The sequence below is a fragment of the Exserohilum turcica genome (genome assembly GCF_000359705.1).
Source record: "Exserohilum turcica Et28A unplaced genomic scaffold SETTUscaffold_19, whole genome shotgun sequence".
Taxonomy (NCBI): domain Eukaryota; kingdom Fungi; phylum Ascomycota; class Dothideomycetes; order Pleosporales; family Pleosporaceae; genus Exserohilum; species Exserohilum turcicum.
In genome coordinates, this window is record NW_007360014.1 from 458,853 (window position 1) to 474,557 (window position 15,705).

The 15,705-nt window shown below is 42.7% G+C and overlaps 1 protein-coding gene across 1 annotated transcript; it reads left to right on the plus strand.

Moving 5' to 3' along the window:
• Positions 1–12,385: 12,385 nt before the first annotated feature.
• On the plus strand, positions 12,386–12,957 carry SETTUDRAFT_169043 (uncharacterized protein; the record flags this gene model as incomplete). The annotated part of the gene is made up of 2 exons (XM_008026638.1): positions 12,386–12,694; positions 12,728–12,957. The coding sequence occupies exons 1-2, from the start codon at positions 12,652–12,654 to the stop codon at positions 12,952–12,954; spliced, it is 270 nt and encodes an 89-aa protein (XP_008024829.1). The 5' UTR covers positions 12,386–12,651.
• Between the last annotated feature and the right edge of the window lie 2,748 nt (positions 12,958–15,705).

The following is a 15,705-nucleotide window of genomic DNA, read 5'->3' on the forward strand; positions in this document are numbered from 1 at the left end:
TTGCTATTAGAAAATCCCTTAAACTTAGTTTCCTCCTCTTCTTCCTTACCCTGCTCCTCCTCCTTCTCCTCCTCCTAAGCCTTATTAACTATCTAGCTATTATTAGATCTATAATTATTATCTAAGAGATATAGGGATTTATCCTTAATCTCCTCCTTATACTTATTACTGCTATATCCCTTAATATATAGATTAGTGTCTTCTAACTCAGTGTCTATATTGAGACATTTGAAGATATTACTAGGATTTTAGGACTTATGGTTCTTAGTACTTATAAGTGATAAATCCTTATAATAAACTTACTCCTACTTTATATTCTAAGCTATAGCTAACTCTTTAGGTGTAAGGTCCTTTATAAAAGCTAAAAAAGCCTTTTTAGCTTCTTTACTCTTGAATTAGTTCATATTAAGTTTACTTAAGCCTTTTTAATATTCTCTACGTAGGAGTACTTTAAGTGTTTCTTAACTACTAAAGACACGTTAGTTTAAGCAGAGAGTAAGTAGTTAAGAGGGGACTAGGGTAGGTGTAGTAGTATTATAGAGGATTTTCTTATGCTACTTTTTATTAATTTTATTCTAGATCTTAGACTATTTCTTATATATAGATCATAGTGGGCTTTCCATCTACTTAGCTAACACGTGTTAGTACGTATCTATAATTAAAAACTATTATAGCTATATTACTAAACTAAGAGGAGAAGGCTCTTTAACGTGCTAAGGATTCTGATTACGCTACTCAAAGCTAACTTATTAAAAAAATTAAGAATTCTAATAAATTGTTACACGGGGTTCGACTATACTTAGCTAGGACTCGATCCAGGTTAGGGCGAGTCAGCGGGTTCGTGGTAAGCCGTGTGATTGCCGAGTAATTCAAGTGGAAAAGAGTTATGGAGGTTTAACCGATAGTAAAGACAATCAATTCTATAGTAACATAGAATAACAAAGTACCAATCTTGTTAAGTAAAGAACTTGTAAGAGAGTACAGTATAATGAGTTGACCACAACGAGTGTAATAATGAAATCCAACACATTCTTATACCCATTGCTTTCCAGTCCTGCCATCCTGTCCATCCCATCTTTCTGCCTCTTGGCGGGATGTCTGGGATGGCATACCATCCCAAGACCCACTGCCATCCCAGTCTTGGCGGGATGTCTCGTCTTGGCGGGATGGCACGTCACGTGATCACCGCGGGGTTGTCGTCATGCCTTTGGTGTCATCCCAAGTGATTCTCCAACCACTTGCCATTCCTTTCAGGGGAAGAATTCTTCTGCTTGTTACTTGTAACATTATCCCCCCTCTTAGGCGTATCGTCCCGATACTCTGGGTTATCGTTTTCCCGTGCCGGTCTCTGAGGCGTGGGCTGCATATAAGGTCGGTAGGCCCCGGGCCATTGTAACCGTCCCTTCCCTCCAGCCTTCCTAACCATGCCCAAGGTCCCGTCTTCCCGTACCCGTGTTCGCGCTCAAAAGTCGAACGAGGAGCGTTATTCGCGTGCTGATCGTGTAGTAGGGCAGGGGCACGAAATGACTTCTTATCGTTGCAAGCGTTGCGAGGAGAAGAATCTTCGGTGCTTCCTGGACACTGCCACTGGCCGTTGTGCTGGTTGTATTTCAGTGAAAGCTGAGTGTAGCTTGTTTGTTTCCGAGGAAGAGTGGGAAAAGGTTCAGCAGGAGCGTGAGGAGAAGGAGCTTGAGGTCGCTCGCTTAAGAGCTCAGCGTGCTCAGCTGGACGCGCAGTTGTCCCAACAAGAGGTGGAACTCCTTGAGGTGAAGTCTCGGGAGCGTTCTTTCGCTCGTCGAGATCTTGCCGTTCTCTCGTTCCAAGAGCGTGCGAAGGAGAAGGACGAGGGGAGCTCTGCCCCTAGTACGAATCTTCCATCAACCAGACCATCGCTATCCGGACCTTTGACTGACCCGGGCTGGTTACAGGCTGATTCTTCTTCTTTCGACCCTTTGTCTCTTGATTACTTCCTTTCCTACGAGAATCCGATTCTCGCTTCTGTGGATTTTTCCGATGGTACTCACGTACCAGTGACTTGCAGTTCGTCAAATTTTCCTCTGGTTCCCAAGTGTTATAGCTCTCTGGCCATCCTTGCCACTTGACTAAGTATTTCCACTGACCTCCGAATTTCTTTAGGTCCTTGACTTCCTCGACGTTATACTCATCATTCTCGAGTTCTACGTTTTCTGCTAGTTCGGCGTCTGGTGGTGCTGGTTCCAAAAGTTTTACGTGGAATATAGGGTGGACCTTCATGCCTAGTGGTAGCCGTAGTTTGTAGTTTACTGGTCCTACCTTCTCTAGGATTTCAAACGGTCCTATTCGGAGATTGTCCAGTTTTTTGCTTGGTCGTTTAGTTTTCAGGTTCTGTCTTAACAGGAAAACTTTATCCCCCTCTTCAAAGGTTAGTCCCTCAATCCTTTGCTTATTCGCGGCATTGGATGACGTGAGGTTCCTCTGGGCTATGTTCTTGCTTAGTTGTTCGTGCAGCTCTCTCAAGAGTTGCGCCTTATTATCGGCTCCTACCGCGATACTTTCGATATCCTTCGGGTCTCGATAGGCAGTTGGTTCGTAGCCGTAATTCGCATAGTAAGGCGAGTGCTTTGTTGTTGCGGATTTCGAGCTGTTGTAGGCTAGTTGCGCCGTTGGCAATAGCTCTACCCAGTTATCCTGCAGCTTATTGACATACATTCGGAGGTACTGCTCCAATGTTTGGTTCGTACGTTCTGTCTGGCCGTCCGTTTCTGGGTGGAAGCTTGTCGAAAGCTTTCGCTGGACGCCTAGCTTTGCTAAGAGCGTGGTCCAATACAAGGACGTGAACAGCTTGTCTCTGTCCGTGATGAATTCCTCGGGTACTCCGTGTTCCGACACGAGTGCCTTGGTGACTTCGTACGCGCATTCTTCTGCCGTAATAGTCTCTTCCGTGGGTACGAATTTCGCAGCTTTAGTCAATCGGTCGACGATTACTAGTATGCTGTCGCAAAATCGTGCTAATCCTAGTTCTAGCGATTTCGGGAGCTTCACTATAAAGTCCATTGTTACGCTGCTCCATGGTCTAGTTAGTGGCTTTAAGGGTTGTAACAGGCCGTAGGGCTTATGTCTCTTAGGCTTGTTCTGGTGACATGCCAAATAGTTGCCTAGGACTTCCTGCACCTTCGCTCGCAAGCGTGGTATATCAAACGTCCTTTTCAGTCTCCTGACCATTTCGTCTACCGCTGCATGTCCGTATTCCAGGGACTCGTGCAGGGATTTGATGAGTTCTGTTCTCATATGAGGAGGCACGTACGTTCGTGTTCCTTCTCTCAAAGCCGTGAGTTCTCTCCCATCGTTTGTTACTTCTAGCGGATATTCTGGTTCCTGTCGCCATTGGGTGGCCTTCTCTTGCCACTGTTGCTGAAGGGTTGTGACTTGGTGAGCTACTACGCTGACCTTGACTAGGTCGGGCTTGTTATACCTCAAGCTTCCGTCAGGCATCTGCTTGAGTACTGCGTCATATGGCTCCGTATGTCCTTCTTCTCGTAGGTCGGATCTTCGGCTTAGAGCATCAGCGGCTCCGTTGAGCGATCCGGCTCTATGGGTTATCTTAAAGTCGAATTGGGCGAGCATTTCAGCCCATCGAACTTGTCGTTGGTTGAGTTTCTTGGTCGTCATGAAACTCGTTAAGTTCTGGTAATCAGAGAACACTTCGATCATGTCTGGGAGTCCTAACAAATATACTTCCCATTGTTCAAAGGCGTCGACTACTCCGAGTAGTTCCTTATCGTGAACATCGTAGTTTATTTCTGCTCCAGAGAACTTTCGTGAATGGTAGAACACTAGTCTCCACTTTTCATCTAGGCACTGCTGTGACAGTACAGCTCCTAGTGCATAGTCGGACGCGTCGGTCTCGACTCAGGTTTTTCGTTTTGGGTCATACATCTCTAGTATGGGTGCCTCAAGGAACATTCGTTTTAATTTGCAAAACGCATCCTGATGCCACTTTGTCCAAACAAACCTAGCTAACTTCTTGGTAATCTCTGTAAGAGGTGTTGTAATCCAGGAGTAATTCCTGATGAACTTTCAGTAAAAGTTCGCGAATCCTAGGAAGGATTGCACGTCCTTGACTGTTTTGGGTTTTGGCCATTCCTGTACAGTCTAGACTTTCTTTAGATTCATCTTAACACCTTCTGTTGAGATAATAAAGCCCAGGAATTCCGTTTCCTGTGTGTGGAATTCACACTTCTCGGCCTGAAGGTACAGCTTGTATTCTTTAAGCTTTCGTAGGACCTTCTTGACATGTTCGACGTGTTCTTCGAGCGTTCCTCTAGAGTACACCAGTACATCATCTAGATATGCTGTCGCGAAGATTCCGAGGTATTCGTGGAGAGCGCTGTTAATAACTGACTGAAAGGTTGCCGGCGCATTCGTCAATCCGAACGGCATTACCGTGTACTCGTACAGTCCATATTTTGTTTTAAACGCCGTTTTCCATTCATCTCCTTCCTTGATCCTGATCCGGTAAAATCCTTCCCGGACGTCGAACTTCGTAAACCACTTAGCCCCCTAGAGTCGATCCATGAGCTCTGTTATCAGTGGTAAGGGATATCGGTTCTTCCGAGTAACTGAGTTTAGCCTTCTGTAGTCGACGCACAGTCGCCACTTCCCATTGGCTTTCTTTACGAACAGTATTGGCGAGGCCATCGGGCCATGCCCTGGTCGGATAAATCCCTTTTTCAAATTCTTTCGGAGGTATTCTTTTAGCTCAGCATCGTGCTCGGGCGCTATTGGATACATCCCTCCTAGCGTCAACTTTACTCCTTCTTCCAAGACGATCTCGTGATCCCAGTCTTGGTGTTCAGCTAGGTCTGTTGCCTCGTTTTCCTCGAACAGTTCTCTGAACTCGTTCGTCTGATACTCTTTTGGTATCTTTAGTGGTAAGGGTTTGTCCTTCTTAGTCGCAACCTGTCTTATCCATATGACTCCTACTTGCTAAGGGTCCTTCGCATAGATTCTCGCGATCTTATGCGGTGAGATCTTACCGAATCTCCCGTTCTTGGGTGAGCTCTGATTCGTTGGGCGTGTCTCTTGTCGTACTCTAGCAACCTTGCGCGCTGGTTCTCGGCTGAGTATAGTTTTCTTTTGCCAGTCGATGGCAGGGTTATGATCTTGTAACCAATCATACCCAATCAATATTTCTTCCTCTCCAAGGTCCATGATATTGATTCTTATTGTGCTTATAGTGCCCGCTAATTCTAGCGTCACTGGTTCGGTTTCTAACCGTATCATGCCGTTGCCGTAATCCATAGGCTTATCGTCGGCGAGTACCACGGGTATCGGCGTCTTCTTGACCCGATGTGGTATCTTGTATTTCTCTATCGTCCTAGATGAGATCATGGTGTGCATCGCGCCGCTGTCGATGGTCGCGATCATTCGTTTTCCGTGTACAACCACTGTTGCTTGTAGCTTCAATTATGGGCTCTTGGTGTGTTGTACTTGTTTAAGGGCCGTTATAGGACTGCCTTTGCTAGCGTGACCCTGTCCCTAGCGGCATCCTAGTTTTTTGGCCTAGAGAGTCGTCCTTTCTGCGACTTCTTCCTTTCCTAGAGAAAATATCCCGCGCCGTACTTAGCGTTATAGTGAACATTACATTAGTCTTCGTAACAGAATCTCCAATGAATGTTCTAGTGAGGTATCTCCTTTAGAGTGTCGTTCGCTACCTCTTTTAGTTGTGGCCTAATTCTTTGAGTCTCTTCTTGGCCTAGCCTAGTGTGCATTTGACAATCCTTTGCCTTACATTCCTCGGGCATAAGGGTGCTGTGGTAGAAGTCGTCTACCTTCTCCGCATCCTTTCGTTGTTCGTGGTGGAACGCACAGTCGTTTGTGCAGTTAATCTAGCACAGCTTTTAGTGAGCTTCTTTTTCCTTCTCTGGCTCGTGGGTATAGCATCCTTTAACAAAGCATTCGTGGTGTTCTAGTTGTGCATGGCAGCATTCGTCTCCACCATATCCTGATGCGTGCCTTGCGCGTTTATGATGACTACATCTCTTGTGTTTGCAGTCGACCTAATGCAGGTCCTTGTGTTTCGTGCGTTAACCTTTCTAGGGTGCTTCCTAGTCTAAGGCCTTAGCTGGCTCCATAAAGTATAGTTACTCTCTTTGTGCTTGTTGTATGATCTTGGTGGCGTTTAGTCCCGTGACGACTATTCTTCCTATTTTGGAGATACAGTCGTTGGCTTGGTGTGTGTTGTCTCCACATGTCCAACACTATCTTTGGGCCAATCGTTGTAGAGCGTCCGTGCCGCTAACGGTCTAGTCCTCCGCCTGGGGTATGTCCCATTCGATGCTTGGCTGGGCTAGTTTGGGGATGACTACGTATTCTAGGCTAGTGGCTCTTCGCGCCTCGTCATATAGGTCTACATCGCTAAGATTGTCTTCTGACGTGAGATCGTGTCTGGGGTATGGCGTGGATAGTCTGATCATCTTGACCTTGACTACTGCCTGCTTGCTAGTTTCGTTCTTCGGGCAGTCTCTGCGGAAGTGTCCTACTTCGCCGCATCAGAGACATGCCTTGTTATCGAAGCGTTTTTGTCGTTCGTCCTTGGAGACACCATCTTGGTTCTTCCATGGGTTCTTCTTGTTTTTGTTCTTGTCTTGGACTTTACCAGTCATAACAGTGTCACCGTCCCTGTCTGTTCGGTTTCGTTGTTTCTTCATGTTGGCCACCGTGGGTTAGAATCGTCCCTTTTGCTGGGCTCGTTCCCACAGTCGGTTGTCGATTCGGGTAGCTAGCTCTACTAGCTTATGAAGTGTATCGGGTTTGTCGTGGTGCACAAGACCGTCTTTGACATTGTCCTTAAGTCCGGCTTCGAATACCGTTCGAAGTGCTGCGTCGTCCCAGTCGATTCTAGCTTAGAGCTGTTTGAACTTGGCTGTGTACGCTGATACAGACTTGGTTTGCCTCAAGCGAGTAATTGCTTTCTCCGCTTGGTTCTTTGCGTCTACTTCCCTAAAGATGCGCCCCATTTCTTCCTTAAAACTTTCCTAATCCTTAAACAAGGCCTTAGTTTCTTCCCTAGTTCCGTGGGTGGTGGGTGAGGTCAGGAAATCCTTAACGTATAGCTGCATCCACATGGCTGCTTTGCCCTTCATGTGTGTGTTAGCTATTAGGATCTTTTCCTAGTTGTTAGGTACTTAGTTGAATCCATAGTACAAGTCGATGTTAGTGAGGAACGTCCTTAGTTCGTTTCGTCCTCCTTCGTATTTCTTGGGTACTGCCATTTTAGGTTTTGAGGGTGGTTTTTCGTTAGGCGTAGCTATAAGCTAGCTTACCATCTAGGCCATCATTTCCTGCATGGCCGCTATTTGCTTGGCTTAGTCGCTATGCTGCTTTTCCTGCATGCGTAGCCTTCGCTTAAGATCTCGTACCTCGGCCTAGCTCGCATTGTTCTTCTCTTCGTCTGAGGAGTCGGAGTCCGAACCACTTCCTTCGAGCATCTCGTCGTCGAGAGCTAGTGAGGGCGTAGGGGCCGCTACCGTAGGCTCCTGTCCCTGGGTAAACTGGTTTCCGTTGTGGGCCATTATGGTAATCTTATTCGAGCGACTATGGGTTAAACTCCTCCACTAAATTCGGTGGTGGTCAAAGTGTTACACGGGGTTCGACTATACTTAGCTAGGACTCGATCCAGGTTAGGGCGAGTCAGCGGGTTCGTGGTAAGCCGTGTGATTGCCGAGTAATTCAAGTGGAAAAGAGTTATGGAGGTTTAACCGATAGTAAAGACAATCAATTCTATAGTAACATAGAATAACAAAGTACCAATCTTGTTAAGTAAAGAACTTGTAAGAGAGTACAGTATAATGAGTTGACCACAACGAGTGTAATAATGAAATCCAACACATTCTTATACCTATTGCTTTCCAGTCCTGCCATCCTGTCCATCCCATCTTTCTGCCTCTTGGCGGGATGTCTGGGATGGCATACCATCCCAAGACCCACTGCCATCCCAGTCTTGGCGGGATGTCTCGTCTTGGCGGGATGGCACGTCACGTGATCACCGCGGGGTTGTCGTCATGCCTTTGGTGTCATCCCAAGTGATTCTCCAACCACTTGCCATTCCTTTTAGGGGAAGAATTCTTCTGCTTGTTACTTGTAACATAAATATCTTAAGCTACCTAAAGTAGAGCGTGCTTAGCTACTTTAAAAAAGGATTAAGCAGCTTATAGAAAACTATATAGTTTAGAAGAGAAGTAGTAAGTTTAATCTCTCTACGCTATAGTATAGCTACCAGTACTTAGCTAGCTATAGAATAGTACACTAAGACCTATTAGCTAGCCTTTGCAAGAACCTTCTAAACTACGCTACGCTAGGATTTTATTAATCTTATTTTGCTTATAGTTATATCTCTACTTAATTTAGTATATCATATAATAAATAACTAAAATAAATACCTTAGTAAGTTTAGCCTACTTCTTAGAAGTAAACCTCTTTAGTAGTTTAATATCTTACGTAGGACCTAAGCCTTCTAAAATAATATTATTATTGAATTCTTGCTTAATTAACTATATGGTTAGCTATAATAAAGATATGTAATATTATAGAAGTTAAATAGAGTAGTAGTAGTCGTAGTAGTCGTAGTAGTCGTAGTGGTAGCAGTAGTGGTAGCAGTAGTGGTAGTGGTAGTGGTGATGGTGGTGGTGGTAGTAGTAGTAGCAGTAGTAGTAGAAGTAGTGGGAGTAGTAGTAGTTGTAGTAGTAGTAGTAGTAGTAGTAGTAGTAGAGTAGTGGTAGAGTAGTACGCAGGTAGTTTTATTCAAGGTGAAGGTGGAATACTATTTTTAGTAGGAGCGTCGCGCTGCGGGCGCTAGCGCCCTATAACCCTAGCCACCGCTTGCGTAATATCTTATAACGCGTGCATCTCTGTTAATGAAAGTTAAAAACTTATTATATAGGTGTTAGAATAAAGCTTATACGCTCTACTTTATAGCTGTAGAGTATTATAGTTTTTTATTATAGAGATATTGAGATATCTATAGGGTAATTAGGCTACGCTAGCGCCGCGCTAGCTTAAGAAGGCTGCCTAGCAAGCAAATAACTAATTACTTCTAGAATCGCCTACACAAAACTACTATTACCACTTCTACTACTACCACCACCACCACCACCACTACCACTACTACTACTACTACTACTATACTTATAGTTCTTTATTATATACTATAGCCCGCACCCAGCAAATAGTAAAAAGGTCAACTAGAGGCAAATAGCTGCGCAAGAATCTAGCGGGAAAGGTAGCGCGTAAGGGTGCTACTAAGACTACTTATACCGCTAAAAAGCGCTTATTTAAGCCTAGTAGTAAGTTTATTATAGGCTTTTATTTTATATAATAACTAATTACTTATAGCTATTACGCTTAGGAAATTAAGAGGCTATAAAAAGGGTAGGACCTATTAATTCTAAGAAAATGTAATAGGCGGGCCCAACGGGCCGAGCGTACGACTACTTACGCCATCCATAGCCAAAAAGGCAGTAACAAGACTTCAAGCTTCTTGAAGTCCAGGTAGTCGTATAGATATACTCGATCACACACACTTTAGGCGTAGCCTCTTACATTAGCTAACCTAACCCTACCCCTACCTAGGTCTTAGCTAACCTAACCCTACCTCTACCTAGGTCTTAGCAACTCTACCCCTACCTATGCTAAGGAACCTTAGCGTGGGTAGGGGTAGGGGTAGGGCTAGGTATTATATAAGCCAACCCTACCCCTACCCTACCCCTACCCATTCGCCAGTCTAGTCTTTATATACTCGTTAAAGTGCTTTAACTATATAAGACTAAGCTTATTATTTATCTAGCTATTCTTTAATACTAAAAGCTTCTAGTTATATAGTATATCTACTTTTTTATACTATATAGAGATATAGACATATCGTTTGTAGATAATAAATAGCAAAGTAGCGTATCCCGTAGCGCAAATGCTTTAGATAACTATAACCTACTTATAATTGCCTAGCTGCGTGAGAGTAGGCCTCGTACGACGCTCTACGCCTATAACTACCTTTATTAAGCTAATTACGCCTATCTAAAAGCTAGTTTTATTAAAGCTATAAATGTTATTTAAATAAACTTTATACTTCTTAACTATCTCTAATATAAGCTTAAACTACGCGTTGATAATCTCTAGATTCTCTTATTAAGTTCTCTAATAATTCTTTACTTAACTAAAGGCTATTCTAAGCGCGTCTATATAAGTAATAAACTACTCTACCTAGCATTTACCTAAAGGCTTACTATCTTATTTGCGTAGTAGTTTCTCTGCTATATTTACTACTTTATATGGATAGAGGGCAAATCCTCATAAATTTAGGTTAAGAATATATTATATAATAGTTTGCTCTTTAGACTTAGTTAGCTTTTGGTAATTTAGCTATATTATAGGTTAAAAGGTAATTCTTTAAAGCTACTAAGAGATCGACTAATATCAAACGTTATAGGCTGCTATAGCGCGTTGAATACTCTTAAACTAGCCTATATAATAGGCCTAGATAGCTAAAGTAAGCCTACCTTCTTACTAAGTTAATATTACGTTCTATTGTTAGGGCATTATCTTTTGTACGTGAAGTTCGTGATTCCAAGAAAAAGTGGCACACTTAGTAATGTGGCCCGCTTGGTGATGGAATACGTTATTATAAGTAAAGATAGCTATATAGTAAGTATAAAAGTAAAACAAGCACTTAGGCTCAGAGGTAAAGAAGTTAAAAATAGCAATTTTATTTAGCTTACTAATATCTAATGCTATAATATATATACTAGGCTAAGGAGGGCTAAACTAAAGTAATAAAGGTTAAAATAGCGTAAGTAGAGATGACTTAGTACTACTTAAGTTAGTTAAAGCTAAAAAGGTAAGTAATACTCTAAAGAGTTTTAAAATAGGCTAAAGAGGCTTAATTTAGGCTTACTTAAGGTAGCCTTATATATATAAACTTTCAAGAGTACTAAAAAAAAACCTAAAACTTACTAAGAAAGAAAAAGGTATATAATAGAAAAGAAGGCTAAAAAAAATAGACTAAAGTAGACTAATTTAGCCGAAAAGATTACGCTAAGATGCTAGCACTAGCGTAATATATAACTTCTCTCTTTTACTACTAAACGCCTAAGCGCTAGGTAGCTACACTAGCACGCTACTAGTGTTACAAGTAACAAAGGGAAGGATCCTCTCCCCAGACGCTGACGACAAAGGGTTGAGAAACCACTTGGGATGCATGACAGGGATCGCCGCGGGGCAGCGCAGCGATCACGTGACTGACATCACGCCAAGACCAACCATCAGGACTAGCGATGTGATGGCAGCTTTTATGTGATGGCAGCCATCAGGGACATTAGGAAAGACCAGGATTAAGTTGCGATGGCAGTGATGGCAGGACTGGAAGCAATGGGTATAAGAATGTGTCGGATTTCATTATTACACTCGTGGTCAACTCATTATACTGTACTCTCTTACAAGTTCTTTACTTAACAAGATTGGTACTTTGTTATTCTATCTTACCATAGAATTGATTGTCTTACTATCGTTTAAACATCCATAACTCTTTTCCACTCGAATAACTCGGCAATCGCACGGCTTACCACGAATCTGCTGACTCACCCTAACCCGGACTGAGTCTTAGCTAAATATAGTCGAACCCCGTGTAACAACTAGCATATATATAGGACTCTTACTCTTACTAGTAAAGATAGTATATCTTATAACTTCTACTACCTCTCTATACCTATAGCAACTACCTAAAAAGAACTCTACTAGTATAGTATATAACTGTTAAGAGTATAGATCAAGTGGAAGTAATATCAGACTTCTGGTGTTGATCTTCTTGTTGGTTGGTTTTCGCAGATAGAGTGACAGGGTGCAAACGAGGACGGTAACGTGCAAGTAGAATAACTCTCTGTATTATACTTGTACTTAAAACTTAAGTTAAACATATTGAGCTATAAGGGCTTAATGCCTAGTGCTATATACTAAAGCTTCATGCAATATGCTCAGTTGCTTAGTATTGCCAAGAGGTACTGATTACTGAGCAACTTGCAGGTTGCATGCAGAGTGCTTAGTTGCTCAGTAGTGCTAAGACATACTGATCACTGAGCAGGTCACGTGACTGCGGCACGGCTGCGAAGGATTGCGGCGTAGTGCATCCTTTGGATCCTCGAAACTGATCACTTAGTGAGTAGTTTTATCTGTTACTAGTCACGGATCGTAACACCATCCTCCCTCCCTATAGGTTTGTCTTTGAACCTAGGTCCTAGGGTGTGTGGTGGCGTCTTGGTGTTGTTGGTTATGTGGGGTCGCGTGGCACGCTATAACTAAGCGGTCCCTTTGTTATAAGCGTTAGCGTCTTGCCTTGTTTTTGTTATGCCCAAACAACCATCTTTGTTGAGTACCGTCCGTCGTTAGAATCTTGCTAATTTTATTGAATCCTTTAGGGAAATTATAGTGCAGAAGTGTTTGTTGTATGTAAAGAATAACTAAGTGTGCAAGGTGCATATTCGTTCTAGAAAATGTAGCGAATGTCTCCGTTGTGGACAACGGTGTATTGTCCGTGTTACCAAGTCCAAGTTTAAGCGTCTAGCTGCCGAGAAGGAGAAGTTAGAGGGTCGTATTAAAGAGAGTCGCGATGCGCAAGATGCGGCTATGAGGCTTCATAAGAAGGCTCTAGAAGAGTTGCGCACTTATCGTGCTTAGAAGCAGAGGTTGCGGCTATAAATAGATTTGTTGGAGAGGCGTGCTAAGAAGGCGATTGCTATAGAAAGTCGAGAGCTAGAAGAGTTAGAGCGGGAAGGCGTGTTAGAGTTCGACGAGTCTAATCTATTAATTAACTTGTCTCCTAGTACTTGGGGTGCGTTCGCGGATTTGCCTCTGGATTACTGGGAGCCTCTTAAGTCGAGCTTGGTTGTTTCTAGTTCAGGTGGTGATGCGCCCGTCTCCGGTGGTTGAGGTGCGTAGTATGATTTTCTTTGGTATTTATTGTGTTTCATTCGTTGTTTTGTCATCTATGCTATAGGTAGTAGTTGTACCCAATTGTCTTGCTAATAATTGGCGTAAATCCTAAGATATGTCTTTATTGTTTAGTTTGTTCGTTCTGTTTGTCCATTAGTTTATAGGTAGTAAGCTGTTAATAGCTTTCTCTTAGTTCTAATTGCTACAAGTAGTGTCGTCTAAAAGTTAGATGTGAATAGCTTGTCTCTATTACTAATAATTAACTTTAGTATTCTGTGGTGTTAGATGATTCTGTTGTGGATAATGTATGCTAAGTCCACTGCTGTGTAGTTGTTCCTAAATAAGATATACTCTGCTTGTTTTGTAAAGCGATCTACTACAACAAGTATTGCGTTGTAGGTAACCTTAGTTGTTGGATCCTTTGATGCTAGTAGTCCTGTAACGAAGTCTATAGAGATGTCTGCCTACGGTTCTTGTGGTAGTTCTAGGGCTTGCATTTCTCCGTATGGTGCGTGCGTGCTATGCTTGTTCTTTTAGCATTCTGCGCATTTGGCGATGTATGCTATAACTTTGTCTTTTATTCCTTTAAATTAGTAGTTGCGCTAAATTAGTTCTATAGTCCTAGCGATTCCTAAATGTCCGTGTATAGGATTATTATAATGTTCTTTAATAATAGTTTGTTGTACTTCTTTACGTACATCGTTCCTAATTTTTATAATAATATTAAGTTTATGTAAGCAGTTGAGGGTGTAGGAAGTATTGTGTATTCTGATGTGTATCATGATAGGAGCAAGTTTAAATACGGTGTTATTAGTCAGTGGGCAACCACGTGACCATACATGGTACTTCTGGGCTTACACACCTCCCTTAGGTTCGAACGCATGTTGAAGCTGATGTGATTATAGGCCACCCCCTGCTCTACAGAGTAGGGCTGCTTGCAAGAGTGCGGTGGGTTGCCGCTTGTATTGGAGCAGTGCCAGGTGGGGATCGTCCGCCGTCGCGGTGTAGGTGGACCTCGCTCTGTACTATGGGCGTCCCCAGTAGTCAGACGTCTCCTAGAGCTAGCACTGAGGTCCTGACTGCTTCTTGTTCTTGTATGGAGTTTAGTAGTGTGCCTTGATATTTAATAAAAGAGCTTTGTAAGCGTACAGCCTCGTTAAACCTATAAAAACCATAGAGGAAAAACTAGGAAGAGTACTGCACTATATAGCTATAGCTTATATAGTAGGAAAGATCTTGAAATGTAAAAGTGATACCCAATTTTCGTGTCTCTAACGAGGCAGTAGTTTAGTAAGTCCATCAGCGGGTTAAACGCTAGTTAGTATATATGTGAGGTTGAAGTTATGAGCTTGTGCTTCTTAACGAAGCTAGTGATAATGTATGTTGACGTGCCTAAGCGACGTCTTGAGTTGTAGTGTAGCTGCTGTAATTAGCCGTATTGTTTGTTAATTGTCGCAGTATAGTATCTGCTCATTGCCTAGATCAAATTTAATCTCCTTAAATAGTCTCCACCACCATAGCAGCTCTGTGCCTGCAGACGAGGCGGCGATTAGTTCAGCTTCAGTAGTTGATTTTGTGACACATCGTTGCAGTGTAGCCTTCTAGTCAATAGGCCCGCCAAATAGGAAGAAGATGTAGCCTTGCGAGCTTTTCCTTGTGGCCTTGTGGTCGGCGTACGAGGCATCCGTAGCACCATAGAAGTCTGGTTCTTGATGATCTTCAATATGTGCTATGTCGGTAGAGATGGAGGCATTGTAGTACAGTGCTTGATCCTTAGTAGAGTATAGATAGCTGAGCGTTTGATAGGCAGCATTGATATGCTGTTGTGAAGGGTTAGTGAGGAATTTAGCTAGTTTTGAATGCGCTTTTAATACATTAGGTCGTGTAGCAGCTGCTACATAGCTAATTGATCTAACTAGCTGTGCGTATCTATGTATATTCGCGTTATTTCTTAGTTAGCCTAAAGGGAGTAGTTCCTCTAGAGGGAGAGGAGTGGCTAGAGGCCGCTTGAACGACTTTGGTAATGGATATTTGGCGTTAAGCTTGTTAATGTAGGCTAACTGCGATAGCTAGATAGATCTAGTTGATCTGTCGCGGTGTGTTTGTATTCCACAGAAGGTGGATAGTTCTCCAAGCAATTAGATCTTATATCGACGTAGTAGCTTACGTTTAAAGTCGTTAAGTGCTGCTGTATGGGCTAGACGCGTAAGTATAACTATATCATTAATATAAAAGAAGACAATAAGCTTTTCATTTCGCCAAAGGCAAGGTGCCTCTTTAACTTCTTAAAGACCTAGTTCATTAAGCGTCTTTGTGAGCTCTTTGTACTATAGTAGTGGTGAGGCCTTGAGCCTATAGAGAGCTCTGCGTAGTTCCCACAGATGCTTAGCATTAGAGAAGCCTTCTAGCGGGTGACAGTAAACAGGTGTATTAAGTTAAGCATTAGTGAATGCGTTAACTGCGTCGTATTAGCGTATTTTAAGGTTAAAGTATGCTGCAATAGCTATAAGTCCTTAAAAGATGCGCGTAGCTAGAGTTGCAGCGTATGTATCCTTAGCTATCGCTTGTAGATCGCCTTAAACGCAGATTCTAGCCTTGTATTTAACTAGATATCCCTTATTATTAAGCTTATATTTAAACACCTATATCAGCGGCAGGACTTTAGTGTCTTAAGTGTTAAAATCCTTCTAGGATATAGTCTTGTACGTATCCTTGCGCTTAATATCTAAGATCTTACGTTGCATTGCT